Raw genomic sequence first — 16413 nt, 5'->3', positions numbered from 1 at the left:
AAATGGGACAATAGCACATACCTTCTCACATTTGTTACTAGGATCAAATCAAATAAGATTATTTTATAAAAAATGATTTGCAAATTTTAAAGTCCCATATATTTTTATGATTATAATAATAATAAACATTTATTAAATACCAGGAGCTTTGCTAAGTGTTAGCCCTATAAAGAAAGGCAAAAAACACAAGACTACATTCTAATGAGAGAGGCAAAATGCAAACAACTATTTACAAATAAGACACATACACACACACACACACACACAACACACACACACACATCCTCTACAAATAGGAGGTTATGTTAGAAAAGAAGGTACATTTATTGGGGGACAGGGCAAGGAGAACAGAAAAGGGCCTCTGCAGAAGTTGAGATCTGAGCAGAGTCTTGAAAGAAGTCAGGGAAAACAGGAGGCAGAGAAGAGGAGGGGGAGAATTTCAGCTATGGCAGACAGCCAAAGAAAAAAATAGGCAGAATACAAAGTGTCATATGTAAATAACAGCAAAACGATCAGTACAACTGGATGACAGAATACATAAATACAAAGATAGGAAGAAACCTTTTTTTTGTTGTTATTAAGAGCTTTAAAATGAATAAAGATGACTTTTATTATTGATCTTGGAGGTAAGGAATCATTGGAATTTACTGAATGGTAGCAAGTACTTGTACTTATCTGTAGCATGGATACTTTAGGAAAACAGTTTTGGCAAAGGAGTAGAGCAGAAGAGATTTGAAGCAGTGAAGTAAATCAGCGAGCTGCTACTGAAGAATCTGACAGAACATTTGAGATCTAGATGGAACTTTTCATTGAGGCAGCTAAATGGTATTCTAGTTAATAGCATGACTGGCCTGGAGTTAGAAAGATTTGAATTCAAATCATTTCTGTGTGCTAAGCATTGAAGATACAAATATGAAAAAGTAAGACAGTCTCTGCCCTCAAAACACAAAAAGAAGTTAAAAGCAAAAGGGCAGTAGAAGGTGGTCAGTGATTGGTAGTTGCAGTTCAGTGGGAAAAGAGGAAATGTTTGTCCCAGACATCCTCCCTGAATGGAAGTTTTGGGAGGATCTCTTTGCTTAACTCTCCAATCAGAGGGAAAGAAGGTACTGATGAGGTTTGAGGACCAAAGCTGATGTGATCTTACAGGATTTTGAGGTGCCTAATGATGAAGTTCTTTGGAGCATGGTAGAAAAACCCAAAGGAAAGCAGGTGGGTGGGAAAAAATATAAGCATATATATATATATATATGTATGTATATATATATATAATATATATATATATGTTTGCATTTATTTATTTTATATTATGCTGTCTGTACTTTATATGTACCTATTATCTTCCCAGTTAGTGTGTAAGAGCTTTGAGAGCAGGAATTGTTTCTCTTTTTGTATTTAGCACTTAGCATAGTGCCTGGCACATAGTGAGTGGTTGGTAAATACTTGCTGAATGATTAATAACTACCAATAATTCTGTGAAGTTATTCAAGTCAGATATGTATGTAGAGATATTGTTAAAAAATAATATGTATGTATACTTTAACATATTTGACATATATGGGACTGCCTGCCATCTAAGGGAGGGTTGGGGGGAAGGAGGGGAAAAGTTGGAACAGAGATTTTTGCAAGGGTCAATGTTGAAAAATTACCCATGCATATGTTTTGTATATAAAAAGCTATAATAAAAAATAAAATTTAATATAAAAATATGTATGACATTTATTTCTAACTACTGGAAAGCTCTCCAGGAATAAATAGAATTGAGCTTCTTTTATATTTACATGAGAAATACTTTGAAAAGACAAAATAAGGTGAAAATAAGGCATATAAGTAGTGCTAGCAATGATATGAATCATATGTAAGACAAACCTGCACTGATTCTGAGAGGTGTTCCTGCAGGTGCTTCCATCTATAAAACTATTTGTGATCATTAAAAATATTTTCATTCATTCACAAAAGAAGGATGTGAAGTAAAACATTCTCATATTAATTCCTCCCAGGATATCTGTAAGAAATACATCCTTCCCCTATTCTGAAAAAGATCTGGCACATATTCCTACTCTGAGTTCTTGCTTAGCTCCTTTGGGAAGTCATATGGCAGTAAATATAGAGTGAGGAATGTTAATTTTATTTAATTCAATTCCTTTTTTATTAAGTTACTTATATGTATAAACTATGTGTACTGTATTGAGTGTTGGAGACACAAATATAAGATAGTGAACAGTCTCTGTCTTTATCTTATATTTTTCTGGATAGAGGAGCATTACAGCATGTAAATAGATAACTAAATATAAGGTAGCACTACCAATGGAGGAAGAAGTTTCTACAGAGAAGGTAGTACTCGAATCAAGCCTTAAAGGAAACTATTTATTCTAAAATGCGCAAATAAGAAGGAACATTCCCCAAAGGGAGACTGGTCATACAAAGGTTTTGGATTTAGGAGATGGAACGTGGAATACAAGAAGCAACTAGTAGGCCAGTAACATATTCATAAAATTTGTTATAAAAGGAGTAAGAAGATAATGAAATGGATCAAAAAATTCCAAGTTCTCCAAATTTCCCCCACAAACAAAACAAAATTGTGCCTCAGAGTGATGTAATATTGCTTCTAGGAGAGATAGCAATAATTTTATAGTCCCCTGACCTTAGGGGACTTCTGTTCTGATGCCCCCCACATCCAACCTGAGAATTCTAAAGTCTTCTGGCCTCAGAAGAGTCCCACAAATCAAACTCCTGAGACAATAGTGAATAGATCACTCCTCAGTTCATTGCTATCAAATGGATATGAATAATCTGTTGGTCAATGATAGTTAAATTTCAGAGACCATTCCTCAGTTCTATCTCTGGGCCATACAATTAGCATGTCTATAACTTGAAGAACTAGATAAATGGGTCTCCTTCTGTTTCTTTGCTAATTCTTCTTGGAATTTAGACTGCTTGAACTGGCATTACAACAATTACAATAAATTTTGCCCCTTGACTTGGAGATAGGTTCAAATCTGCAAATTCTTTTGAGACATCTCATGACATGCATCTGTGACCCCAACTTTTTGGGGTCCCTTTTGCAACCTCAACAAGAGGGAACATAAACTGGGCAGAAGAGGGTCCTCCTGGGACAAATAGAGAAAATCCAAAGAAAGACACTGGGAAGGAGATTTGGCCATTGTGAAATGTAAGCTAGCTGAGCTAAAACATCAAATGATAAGACCTGGAGCTAAGTGGATCTGGAGATAACTTCAGTCCCAAACACAGGAAAGGGGTCTGAGTCCGGGAAGATTATGGGAAATTCTCATGATAAGGAACATCTGCTTAGACATGGCCCAGGGCTAGAAGGAACCAGCATAGGTGAGTATAGAAGCAGTGGGACATGGAACCTGCTGGCTGCAGACCCTTGAAGAAGGGTGTTCTTCATTTGGGGTTCCAGGTCAAAGGGCAAAACTGAAATGAAGCCAAAGGCACCATGTCCCCCACCCTAGGACTAGAGACGAACACAATAATAAGCAAGATTTTTTTAAAAAGCCCGAAAAGGAGGACAGTCATTAGTAAGTAGAAAAAACTAAGGTTCATCTTCAGAGTAGGATATTAAAGTTAAAAAAAAAAAAGTCACTTGTATTCCAAAGAATAATTTTAAATGGTTTACCTGCCCAAAAAAATTCACAGAAGAACTGGAAAAAAAAAGACTTTAAAAATCAAATGAGAGCAATTTCAAGAAAAACAAAATTATAAAAGAAAGTCAAGCCATTAGAAAAAGAGATCCAGAGTCTTAAGGAAGAAAATTACTTTGAAAATTAAAATTAAGCAAGGGGAAGCCGGTAAAGTTATGAGACCAAGAACCAATAAGACAAAATAGAAAGAATGAAAAAATAAAAGATAATGTGAGATGTAGCATAAGAAAAACAATTGATCTGGAGAACAGATCGAGAAGAGAAAATCTAATAACAATTGGACTACCTGAAAGCTGTGGTCTAATAACTTATGTTTTATATTAGATAGCATATTACTATTGTCATCTGTATGTATAGTGTATTCCTCCATTTGATTGTAAGCACCAGGAGGGCAGACATTCTTATTTAAAATTTGTATCTCTCTCTCAATGCCTAAAGTAGCCATAAATAAACAAATAGTAGTATACCTGAAAGTTATGATCAAAAAAATTGATACAATAATTTAAAAAAATAATCAAAGAAAATTGGTCTGAAATGATAGAACAAGAGGGGACAGTAGAAATAGAAAATCCACCTAAAAGAGATCCTACAAGGAAAACATATGGGAACAGCATTGTTAAATTTTGAAACCCCTAGATTAAAGAGAAACTTTTACAAGCCACAACATCAAAAACAATTCAAAAATGCTGGAGCTACAGTTAGTCACATAAGACCTATCAGTGGCTATAATAAAAGACTGTGGGTCCTAGAACACTATATATCAGCAATCAAAACAACTAGAATTGTAGTCAAAAATATATCCAGCAAAATTAAGTATGATATTGAATGAAAAAAATGGACATTTATTGAACCATCAGATTTTCATGATTTTGTTGCAAACAAACATGAATTTCACAACAGAAAATCTGACATGTAAGAGCCAACATCAAAGACTAATTTCAAGAAACTCAATAAGGACTGCAAATGAAAACCATATATCTAAGATTGTCATTAGTAAGTAATTGGGTAGTGCAAAATTGAGGTAGAGCCGAATATGGTGTGATTCTAAAAAAACAAAACTATGTAGGAAAAAGTAAAAACAATAATTATGCTATATAAATGATATGCAAGAGCAAGATGAATTAGACGGGGGGTGGGGGTGGGAACTGGTAGTTTTGAAATCCTATTCACATTGGAAACAGGTTAAGAGGGATGCATACATACATATATATGTACATAAATACATATATACATACAACATATACACACACACACATATCTAGAAGGGTAGAGCACCCTCCAAAATCTAGAAAGAAACAAGAAACGGAGGAAATAGGATAAGGCAGGACATAAAGTTGTGTAGATTAACAGGAATGGGATAAAGTGTGTAGATTAATGTGAAAGGGATAAAGAAAAAAAGAAAAGGTTGGGAATTGTTCATACATGAATTACATTATTGGATTCATGAATTCTCATTGGATTCTCAAACAGCATTCCCCAAATGGAGTTCATTATTTTCTCCTCTTAAAATAACTCCTCCTTGAAATTTTCCTAGTTTTGATAATATAAAATATAACCTTTCCCCCAATCACCCTGATTTGTATACACAGAATAATCCTTGATTCCTCTCTCCCAAACCACTTCCCAAATTCTCTTAGCTCTTACATATCAATCCCTAGGATGTTCTTCCTCTATTCAATGAGTTCAGTGTCAGGCTCAGTCTTCATCTCCACCCCTAATTCATGCCCTCATTCCAGGGGATTTCAACATCTATATCAATGTTCCCTAATATATCATAACATCCCAATTTCTCAATTTTCTGGACTCCATTTGTAGATTTATTCCCTCCCTTTACTTCTGCTATACAAGGGAAGGGTCATTCCCTTGGTCCTACCAGCATCCACAAGTTTTTACTTTCTATGTTTGAGAATTCAAAATTTCCTTTATCCAGATATAATCTTTTATATTTCCATCTTTCTCTATGCCTCACTCCTCCTAAATGTACTTTTTTGTCTTCATCATATTCACCAATCTCTCATCCCTCAGTGTTACCTAGGGCAATCACCCTTAACTCTGGTTATATTTTCCTTTCCCAACCTCAAGCCTGTGGAGACCTATAATATGCCCTATTTGTAAATTCCTTGTTCCCCTCTCTTACTGCTGATCATACCTTGCTAAAACCCAACCTCACATTACTTCCACCAGCAATCTTCACTGCTATATACATGCTACTAAACACAATTGAAGAAAACTGTGAAACTATATTGACTGGGTTAACTACAAATTCATGTTACTCAGTGGGTTCCTCACTCTAGCAAGGCAATCCTACTATAACTTTCTAACTGATTTCCTATATCACTCCCCATAGCAGCTGTTCCAAATCTTCCTTTGTCCTTATAGGCTTCTCTTACTACTAACTCTCCCTACTTAGCTGAGGACTTCATCTTGCCAAAATTTGAGGTAATCTAACAAGAGATCCTTCTTCCCTCCTCATTTCATATGTCTATGGTATTATTCCTTATTATCTCTTCTTTTACTCAAGACTCTGACAATGAAGTACTACTAGTATTTACTGGAGTCAACTTTTCCCAGATACCTTTGATCTTTTCCAATACATTAATTCATCATCATCCATTTTTTCAATTCTGATCTCTTCCTGTCAACAAGTGTTTTCATGATGTGAACAAACACAAGCAAGTATCATTGTTAAAAACAAACAAACAAAACATCAAAAGAGCCAACTGTGCAGACCAGCTATTGTCCTCTATAGCTTTCCTCCTTTTCTCAGGAAAATTCCTTGAAAAAAGTAATTTACACAGGCTGCCTTTGCTTCTCTTCACTTGACTCTCTTCTAATATTCTGCAATCAGGCGGTATACAGCTCCAATGGATCAAATTAACTATTCTATACCAATCTACCTAATGGACTCAACTAATATATTGTCATCTGCATATTAGATATTTCAACCTGTATATCTCATAGGCTTCTCAAATTCAAAATATCAAATCCAGAGTTCATTATCTTCCTACTTCTCTTCTAAAATTCTGAGATACAGTATTTCTGAGATACTACCTTTACTTAGGCTTAAAAAATTGGTATTATCTTCAACTCCCTTCTCATGTTCACACTGTATGTCTAAACAGTTGCAAAGACTCTACTATATGCCCCAGACCTGTTACCTTCTCTCCACTGACACTGTCAGTACCCTTGTTGAGAATTTTATTTCTCATATTGACCTCAGCAATAGCTTTCTAACTGGATTCCTTGCCTCAAGTATTCCTTTCTTCTAAATCAATTTCTACACAATTACCAAAGTGATCCTCTTAAAGCATAGGCTTGACCATGTCACCCTGTCTCTCAATGACTGATAACAGTGACCTGTTACCTATAGAATTAAATATAAACTCTTCTGGCATCTAGAACTCTTCATAACATGGCCCCTTCCTAACTTTCCAGGTTATTTGTTTTGTTTTGTTTTGGGTTTTTTTTGCACATTACTCCCAAATATATATTCAAAAATCTAGCTATACTGGCCTATTTGCTGTTCCTCCAACTATTCTGTGTCTTTAGTTTCCATGTCTTTGCAGTGATTAACATGTTTTCCCTTCCTAATGCATGGTTCTGAGAATCTCTGTTTCCTTAATGTAGCAACTCAAGCACAATCTCCTATGCCCTTCCTGGCTTGTCCCGCTAAGCCTATTTTCCATCTATTTTGTACTTATTTTTTATATACCAACTTACAAGGTATGCTGTCTCCTCCATTACAAAGTAAGCTTCTTGTGAACAGGAGGGAGGGGAGAAATTTTTGCTTTTTGTGGGGAGGGGAGAAATTCTCAGCACGTGGCACAATATTGGATACACAAAAGTACTTAATAAATACTTATGAGAAAGATAGCATGGCATAAGAGACATAATCCTTGACTTATATTTTGAGGAACTGGATTCACATTTCATCTCAGTTAGTTATAAACTGTGTGATCAATAGAAATTAACTTTTAAGACACTTATTTCCCTTAGATGTAAAATGGGGATAAGAATAGCTAACCTACCTACTTCATTGAATTGTTGCAAAGGAAGGTTTTTATACAAACTTTATATAACACTTAGAGTAGTATATGTATTTATAAATGAGTTATTATAAAGAATATAAAACTATATAATTATTCAACACCTTTACTAAGAGCAAAGAAATTTAAGAATAGTTCACATATGAAAAATTCAAGATATTGTCATTTTGTTTAGAAGTTCAAACAAAATGCAATTATTTTGTAAAAGTTTAAAATTTTAAATGATGTAAATCCTCACAAAAAAGAACGCATTGAATCAAACATAAAGTCAGTTTGAATCCTTGACACTTTGAATCACAAAATAAAGGTTTACCCAAATTACCTCTTTTTCAGTTGCTCATCAGACAATTGCAGTTCCTCTTTTAAATGCTGATACCTGTCCTCCCTCAGCAACCTTGAGCCATCATATAAAGTCAGTTCTCTATCATGGATTAATCTATTGGTATTAACAAGGAAAAAATAAAGAATTAAATTATTGAGTTATTAGCCATCGGTTATTTCATTTATAATTCCTGTGTTAACAGTGGGGAAGAGTGGGTAAATCCCTTGCTTTGGGGGGAAAAAACAACAACTGGGAGTTTTGGTACTAGCTAGAAGTAAAAATGCCAAAATTGTAATTGTGGCTCTGATACTACTGGCTATATAACTACAGATAAGTCTTTTCTGGTGCCCTATATTTTCTCTCGCATATAATGCAAGGGTTGAATGAAATAATCTCTAAGATTCTAAAACAGCATATAGTTCTATATAAAAAATCTACTGGCTACTGGGATTAAGAACGTAGATAGATTAACTATAGCTCCCTCTCCTATAGCAATTGCTGGTTGATCTTCTGGCTTTAATGTTAAAGAACACAGATCATGAAAATTGAATGTTGTTGGCTATATCTTTTGAAAAGTGGCCGGATGGCTCACTTTACTCTAGGAGTATTCTGTGTCACTGCATAACTCTTGATGATGCTTCTACATACATGATCTCATTTCAGTCTCACAATTAATGAGGTGGGTATTATTATCCCACATGAACAATTGTTTCCAGGTCCTCCCCCTTAACTCTGCTCTGATACTATTAGGCCACACACTGCTTCAAAGTCCCTGTTGACTATTTTAGAGCTATTCCAAACATGGGCCCTCTATTGTGGCTACTGTTTACTTCACTCATTGCTCAGCCAGATTATGAGGGGAAGAAAACTTGCAAGAGATTACTTTTAAAAATGAATCAGATTTTTCTACTGATAAGGGATGGGGTGGGTGAGGAATTTGTTGAGAGGGAGGTGTTATTTGTATATCATGTTTATAATAGGTGAGCAGGGAATATGCTCTGATTTTATTTATTTTAATTTCTAATAATTAAAAATACAGAAATATACTTAAAATTAATCAGAATTAGTACTTGTAATACATTTGCAATTTAGATACTGCATATGTTTTGTGGTGTTTTAGCCTCTCAAACATCTTCACTGTCTAACATGAAAGACAAAATGTTCTGGTTAATATAATTTTCCAGATAATCAAAGTTCAATCCTATTACTTTATCTCCACAGCTGCAACAATGAAATATGGGGGGGAAACAATTTTATTATCATTCTCTTTGAACTCTTTGAGATAAAGTTAGATCCCTATGAAAATTATAAAATGAGATTCTACTTCTCACAATACAATTTCAGAGAAGGAAGTCAGGGTTTCTTTTCTAACGTGAAAACAAGAAAAAAGACTTAATTTCATGTAGAATTTAATATTCTAAAATAATATTATAATTATTATTTATAATACATTCTGACAAATGTTTACCTATTTTTATCTGGGTGAATCATGCTTGCAAGTTTTCAAAAAGCAAGAAAAATGAACAAATTTTTGACCTGTGCCTCACAAGTACATAGGTAAAATGAAATTGTATCTTAGAGTAAGAAAATTCCAAATTTAATAACTTTTTGAGGCTTTATTTTCTTTTGTAGTTTATAAAAAGAGAACTTAATATGAAGATAGGGGGTTTCCTCCACCTCTACCCTTTTTTATTAGGGGGAAGATGTTAACCTGAAGCTTAAATTACTTGTTATACCCACTTCAAACACACACACACACACACACACACACGTATATATATATGTGCTATATATAATGTGTCAAAATAGATCTAGAAATATATGTGTATGTATAATTTGCATTTGCATTTAAACAAAAAATCTTAGCATCCTTTAATATTTTTCCCCCTAAAAGCAAAGAGGAGACTTTTACATCAATTTTTTAGATATATTTTTCTTCTACTAACCTTTGCAGTACAGCCAGTGTACCAGCATTAACACGATGAATGCCATCCAAGAGAACAAGCTTTCCCTCTAGAGCAGCAGTAACAAGTGGAGAAGACCTCCAAGCAGTATCTCCATTGGGAAGAGTATATCTCTGTTGTAACAAATCACGGGCTGTCATATCCTATGATCCACAAAAGAAAATACAGCAATGAATATTAAACTGGGGAAAATGTTATCACAAGTATTTGAAACTGTATTTTTTTTCTTAATGAAAGAACTCATGAGATAAAAACTCATTTTTCTTATCAAAATAAAGAAACTAACTAACTCAATGCATTTTCTTGGCTTTTTACTGGACATATGTTTATTATAATTTTTAATATTATTCTTCAATGGCTTAATAAGATTGAGATTTTTATAAATTCCTTTTATCACTTCCCTTATTTTTCTTGACAGACTTTTTTTTTTCTTTTGGAATATGCTCATTCATTCTATATGGGTGATGTATTTGGCAGTAATTTCCACATGACAACTAAATTTAGCTCAATGTTATGTTAAATTCTGAAGGAACCCAAATGAGCCAATTTCTTTTTAAGGACTAAAGGTTTTGCAAAATTAGACCATGCCCAGAGATTCTTATCAAATGCTGTGCATCTTCCTGCAGTTGATGAGCTTTGCAGAGAAGTCAACAGTTGTGATCATTACTGTGACTGGTTATATGTTAGAGAGAGATTTGAAATTTGAGGAAACCAAACAAAATAGCCACCAGACAAATTACAGGAATTGAAATACCATGGCAAGATACTTATATGCAATTAAAAAACATGACACATATATACACAATGTGCTAAAAATAAAATAATGTAACAGACCAAAGCAGACTATTAATAGTTCCAGCACATTTGTGGGCTTTTCATATCAAAGGCAATGAAGCCAGAGTGTAAAACCACATCCACCCCATACCCCCCACCCTTCTTTATTGGTGTTCAGGCAATGATTTCTTTTATAGTTTTGAGTTTTAATTTATTCTAGGTTTCAAATAATGCACAATGTCTATCAAATACTAACTAAAAAGAGACAGTTACAGACCAATGAAAATCTTACCTACCAAAAAACATAACACTTCTAGCAAACATTTCACTATTGTGAAAATGCTTTAAAAACTAATTATTTTTAAGCTTATGTTGAAATTTAAGGCATTCAAAAAATAATGATATTCTAGTCCAATAAGTCCTGAGAACCTTAAGGTCTTGTGGGATCTCCAGATTGAGAAACCAAGCTAACATTTTCTATATCTTTGCATATAAATTTTCCTAATTTTGAATTCTTTTCTTGAATTTCTTGAATTTTTTAAGTGTATACAATGTTAGAATGGTATTATCATTTTTGAAGCCAATGATAATAAAAATTCTAAAATTTGTATTCATAAGAAAGCATACTCAAATTCTAATTGTAACTTTTTTATTAAGAGTCCTCAATGGAGAGAGGGGGGTGAAATAACAGAAAATTACTGTGGCATTAAAAAAAAAAGGATCAAAGAATCATAGTTTTAGATCTGGAGGAATCTTACAGATCAGCTTTTTAATTGGACTGAGAAATTTTTGACATTTGTGCATTATAGACCTGCAAGAGGTAGAATTTTCCAGTATCTTAGGCCAATCATTTTTCTCCATTACTTCAAAATAAGGAGTCTATACTATGTACTTTTGATGAAAGAAACTGCTCAGATTTAGAGATAAGTGATGTTTGAATATTGCTTTTTAAAAAAAAGGAATTTCTCATTCAGAGATTCCAAAACATAACAAATTAATATATATTGTGGCACTATACAAAGTACTCTTTAAATACTCTTTAATAAGAGTATTCTATAGCATGTTTGTTCTAAATTATTTGCATTTTATTCTTACAACTAATACTTAAAAACCATTCAGATAGGCAGATACTCAATAAATGTTTATTTATAACTATCCTGGCAATGAACAGAAAAATTTCAAGTTTCCTAATGCTATATTTAGCGCTCTGTCCTTTATCTTAATGAAATGATGCTACATTAGTTGATAAACTGATGCTCTCAAGAGAGATCTACACATTTCACAATCACAGAAAATTATTTCATCGCCTTTTTTTTTATCCACAAGGATACAATAAAAGGAATTCTTGAAATAAATCTCAAATTTAATTTCAATCACTAAATTTCCTACTCACTCTGGTGATGGAGGAGATAAACATTCTTCATTTCTATCACATCCTACACATGAAAATAAAATTCTTGGGGGGAAGGAGGGAGAAAGACAACAGTAGGAATGTTTTCCATGATAAAAGGCATTGGTTTCAGTTAAAATCCAAATTGTTAACAAAGATGAAAGCTAAGTATTTTTTTGTTTCCTGAAGTACAAAAACTGCCATTCCTAATTTTTACAATCCAGTTATAAAATGCTATTTTACATGAAACAGGTATAAAATCATGGGATACTATTAAGGAGCTCAGAAACAAACAAAAAAATTGATGTTTCACAGAGTAAACAACTGTACTTCATTAATCGTAATTAAAAAAATATTCTGCATCAAATTTTGAAATTCACCTGATAATAAAGGTAGAGATTACAAATAAAACATTTACTTCTCAAAAAAAATTAATGATATTCTTCAGTATCCATATTTTCAGAATGCCTGTTTTTGTAGCACTCTGAAAATCCTTTAATATAGACTTGTTTTGACACATACAACATAAAACTGTTTTTTTTTTCTTTCATTAATGGTGCTGTTGTTTTTTAGCATTTTAAATTTAATTTTAAAACATGAAAGATTATTATGTACACAGACAAATATAGCAACATATATAGTCAGATGTTCTATTATTTTCTTCCTGCTTATCCACAGCACTCCGTAAAGCAAAGATGAATGCTTCCATTTTTGTATACGTTTTTCTCATCCCTGAATTGAAAGTCTTTGAACCTCAGAAAGCAAAAATAGCACCAATGATGTCACAGAGCCTGAACCATTTCCTCTTTCTGCATTTCCTTAAAAGTCTTAAAATAACAGGACGTGAAATCTAGTTCCTTCAGGGTTACCACCATTGTCTGACCTAAAGCCTCACCTTCAGATCCCTGGAAAACATCCTTAATCCATACTACAACTGTAACTTTCCAGAATTTTGATGTCTAATTTCCAGAGGGAAAAACCCCCACACAAAAACGAAGATTTAATTTTTAAGAGAAGAAAACAGCAGTGCCGTAGACAATTCTATAACTGAAAAACATCAGAAAATAAACACATGGACTAAGGGTTATTTCAATTTTGAAATACTCATAATGTTAACTGAATTTTTCTAAGATATCTACAAAATCTAGAAGATGGAAATCATCACTTAAATAACCACACAAAGTTTGGTAATTGTGGATAAAGTGAAGAATAAGAAAAACAACTAGTTTAATAAACAAAATGTTTTTCAAAGAAGAAAATCCAAAAGAAAAATGTAATCTCTCAGACAAAACATGAAATTTAAGTGAATATTAAATCTGAGATTAAAAATAAGTATATTTTCATTTTATGATTGTATTACATAGGATTAGAAAGAAAGTAACTGCAATTCTATAGTTTTCTCAGAGTTACTTTAAATAAATTCAACTGATTCAATTGGATAAAGTCCTATCATACATAGTAATGGTGAAGTTGTGATAGAAAATGTTCATTCTCAACTATTGTCTCTAGTAAGATTTCCTCCTATAATCTATAAGCAATACAATAAGGGATTAATTATGTTGCTACTTGTTAGTGGCAGAATGTTGTATAAATAGAGAATGTTAATAATTTCTAGGCACTCTAAATACAACTCCACAATGATTTACAGATTCTAAGTATGCTCAATGAACAGAACATGTGGCAGTTTTCCAACATTCCTTAGTGTCACTTATGTTTGATCTCAACCAAAAAAAGTCTCTCATTTTACATAGAAGTATTTTTAAACTCTTCCTTGCTTTATACTTCAGCTTTTTTAAAAAGGCTATTTTTAAGTTCAAGAAAGTGGAAAGCAGAAGAAATGCAATGGGTCTATGGGGAAATGTTCCACTTCTGAAAATTGGGAAAGTGGAGTCTACAAACTAGTCTTTGGTGACCTGGATAGCAATTACAGGCAAATTTTACAACAAAATTTAAAAAGAGAGAAGATAATATGTCAGAATAGCCCTGCTTTCCTTTTTAAATAGATTTACTATACCGGCAGGTTAGGGAAATGGTATAAATATAAGATGTCTGGATGTCAGCAAGGCATCTTAAGGTTAGATATGTCACATTCTCCCTAGGCTTCAATTTTCTCAGTGGCAGATAGGATCAGATGATCTCCATCACCTTCTCAAGCTCCCACATGGAATTATCCAATGGCAGATGGAATTATCCAATTCAAATAAAACTCCAATCAAGTGAACTGATCAAAGTAGATTATAAAGCATGAAATTATGGTCAGTTCAGGAGTAAATAGATTGCTTCAGACTTAGAATAAAGACTTGTTAAGGAAAAGATGCTCTATCAAGCCAAAATTATTTTATTAAGTAGTGCTGGAAAATCTGTTTGAAATTTAATTTAATAAGGTTAATTATCTTACCATAATAATATCTGTGACTTGGTATAGCTTTGGTAAAGAATGATGGTTTCCACAGACATATAATCTCTCTTTTGCCTATCTACAACTTCCTATATAATTCTGGAGGGGAGGGTTTGGAAAGTTTTGTTTTTAACCACCTTCCTCCCCGCCATCTTGATCTATTTCTCCCATGCATACATACTGAACCTTTCCTGGATACAAGAAAAGGTTTAATCAAAGTCAACTATCACAAACAAAACCTGGCTCTTATAGTGTATTATATAATCCATTCTACATTCATAGCCACCACAACTTTACAGATAAGAAGAAACTGTATTTCATCATTTCTCTAGGCACTATATACTAAACAGACTAAGAGGAAAATGATATTGATTCAGGATAGAGTAGTCAGGTAAGACTTTACAAAGAAGGGGGCATTAAAACTGGGTCTTGAGGGATGCTATACTGCATTAGTGGTATTCCTATTCCTATTATGATATTATTAAAATTTTTAAATAACTATTATTTATTTTAAATTTATATAAGTATTGCCTAGTTAGATTCCAAAAAATTGATTATATAGTTAACATTACAAGTGTTGGACTCACTTTTGCATTGAATCTAATGTCAGAATTGATCCAAAGGTTATGAATCATTGAAAAGTAGGTAAAGGCAAGGAGATGTTTTGGGGAAAAGAATGGGATAATTTGAAATAATGGACAGTTTAGATGTTTTGTCATCTTATTACTGGGACATAAATAGTTGGCCCTTCTCTCACTTCCATGTCAATTTACAAACAAGCAAGAGTTATATGTTATCAGATTTATTATTGAAACATTTAGGTGATATTGTTTTATTAGAAGAAAGAGTTAAAAAAGAGCCAAATATACTAGGGGAGATAGTGGTTTCTATTGTCCTCAAAACTTGTAATCAACAAACACTTATTAGATTCCTAGTATACCCCATGAATCTCATACTCCATAAAGCATTTATTATGTAATATAGCCTATTATAGTTATGCTTTTCATCTCCATTAGAATATCTCCCTATTAGACTATAATATCATCTACCTATTAGGACAACTAATAAGATATTTCCATATTAGACTATAATTTCCAAGAAGGCATGACAATCTTACTTTAACTCTTTATCCATTTCTGCATCTAGCAAAGGGCTCTGCACACAGAAGGAATATAGTAAATCTTTGTTAAATCTATTAAAGGATATCCTAGCACAGAACCATATGCAGACAAAAATGAAAACAGAGAATTCTGTCATCTTGCTACCTAATTTTTCATATGCTCTGTATAGTGCAAGTAATCAATACCATGGTAAATACTATACCCCTGTCAATGCAGTGACATATCACCAGTGTGCTCAGTGCACAAAGCCTCCCCCACTTTACTTTCCCTAGATAGTACCTCATGCTACAGACCTTACTGCAGTTTCTCTTCTTGAAAATTTGCTTTCAGCTAGCCATCCTAAAGCAAAAGATACAATAAACTATAATAAGATGTCAATAGCAGATAATAGTCCAATAATGTTACTCTTTCCAGTCATATTTTTATTCTAATGGGATAATAAATAAACTCAAAAGTATTCTAGTAGAGTTTTGATAGTTCTTGACTAGGGGAAGATATTTTGGGGCAGAGGGTTTTCTACAGATTTCATCATACCACATAAGCAGAAGCCTATCCACACACTAAAACACACTCAGATTTTCAGTTCTCTTTCTCCTCAGCTTCATATATTCTGCTTAATAAAATCCATTTCTAACATCTTTTCATAACCTCCTCTTTTGTAGTTCCTCCAAAATTAATGGATGTAATCATCTATAATTAACTAATGTTAGTTCAAATGCTTTTTAGATACCTCTAA

At 33.1% G+C, this 16413-nt stretch overlaps 1 protein-coding gene across 1 annotated transcript in view; it reads right to left on the bottom strand.

The window, feature by feature from the left end:
* The window catches only part of VWA8 (von Willebrand factor A domain containing 8), a 404132-nt gene that overhangs the window by 274834 nt on the left and 112885 nt on the right, over nt 1-16413 (bottom strand). Inside the window, exons 13-14 of the mRNA XM_051983869.1 lie at nt 9977-10137; nt 8031-8144 (exon numbers count right to left, since the gene is read on the bottom strand). Coding sequence (XP_051839829.1) covers nt 8031-8144; nt 9977-10137 — 275 coding nt within the window. The remainder of the gene's footprint in view (nt 1-8030; nt 8145-9976; nt 10138-16413) is intronic.

Source organism: Antechinus flavipes, chromosome 3, assembly GCF_016432865.1.
Source record: "Antechinus flavipes isolate AdamAnt ecotype Samford, QLD, Australia chromosome 3, AdamAnt_v2, whole genome shotgun sequence".
NCBI lineage: Eukaryota > Metazoa > Chordata > Mammalia > Dasyuromorphia > Dasyuridae > Antechinus > Antechinus flavipes.
The sequence above is the reverse complement of the archived record's forward strand: the minus strand, read 5'-3'. Positions and strand labels throughout refer to the sequence as shown.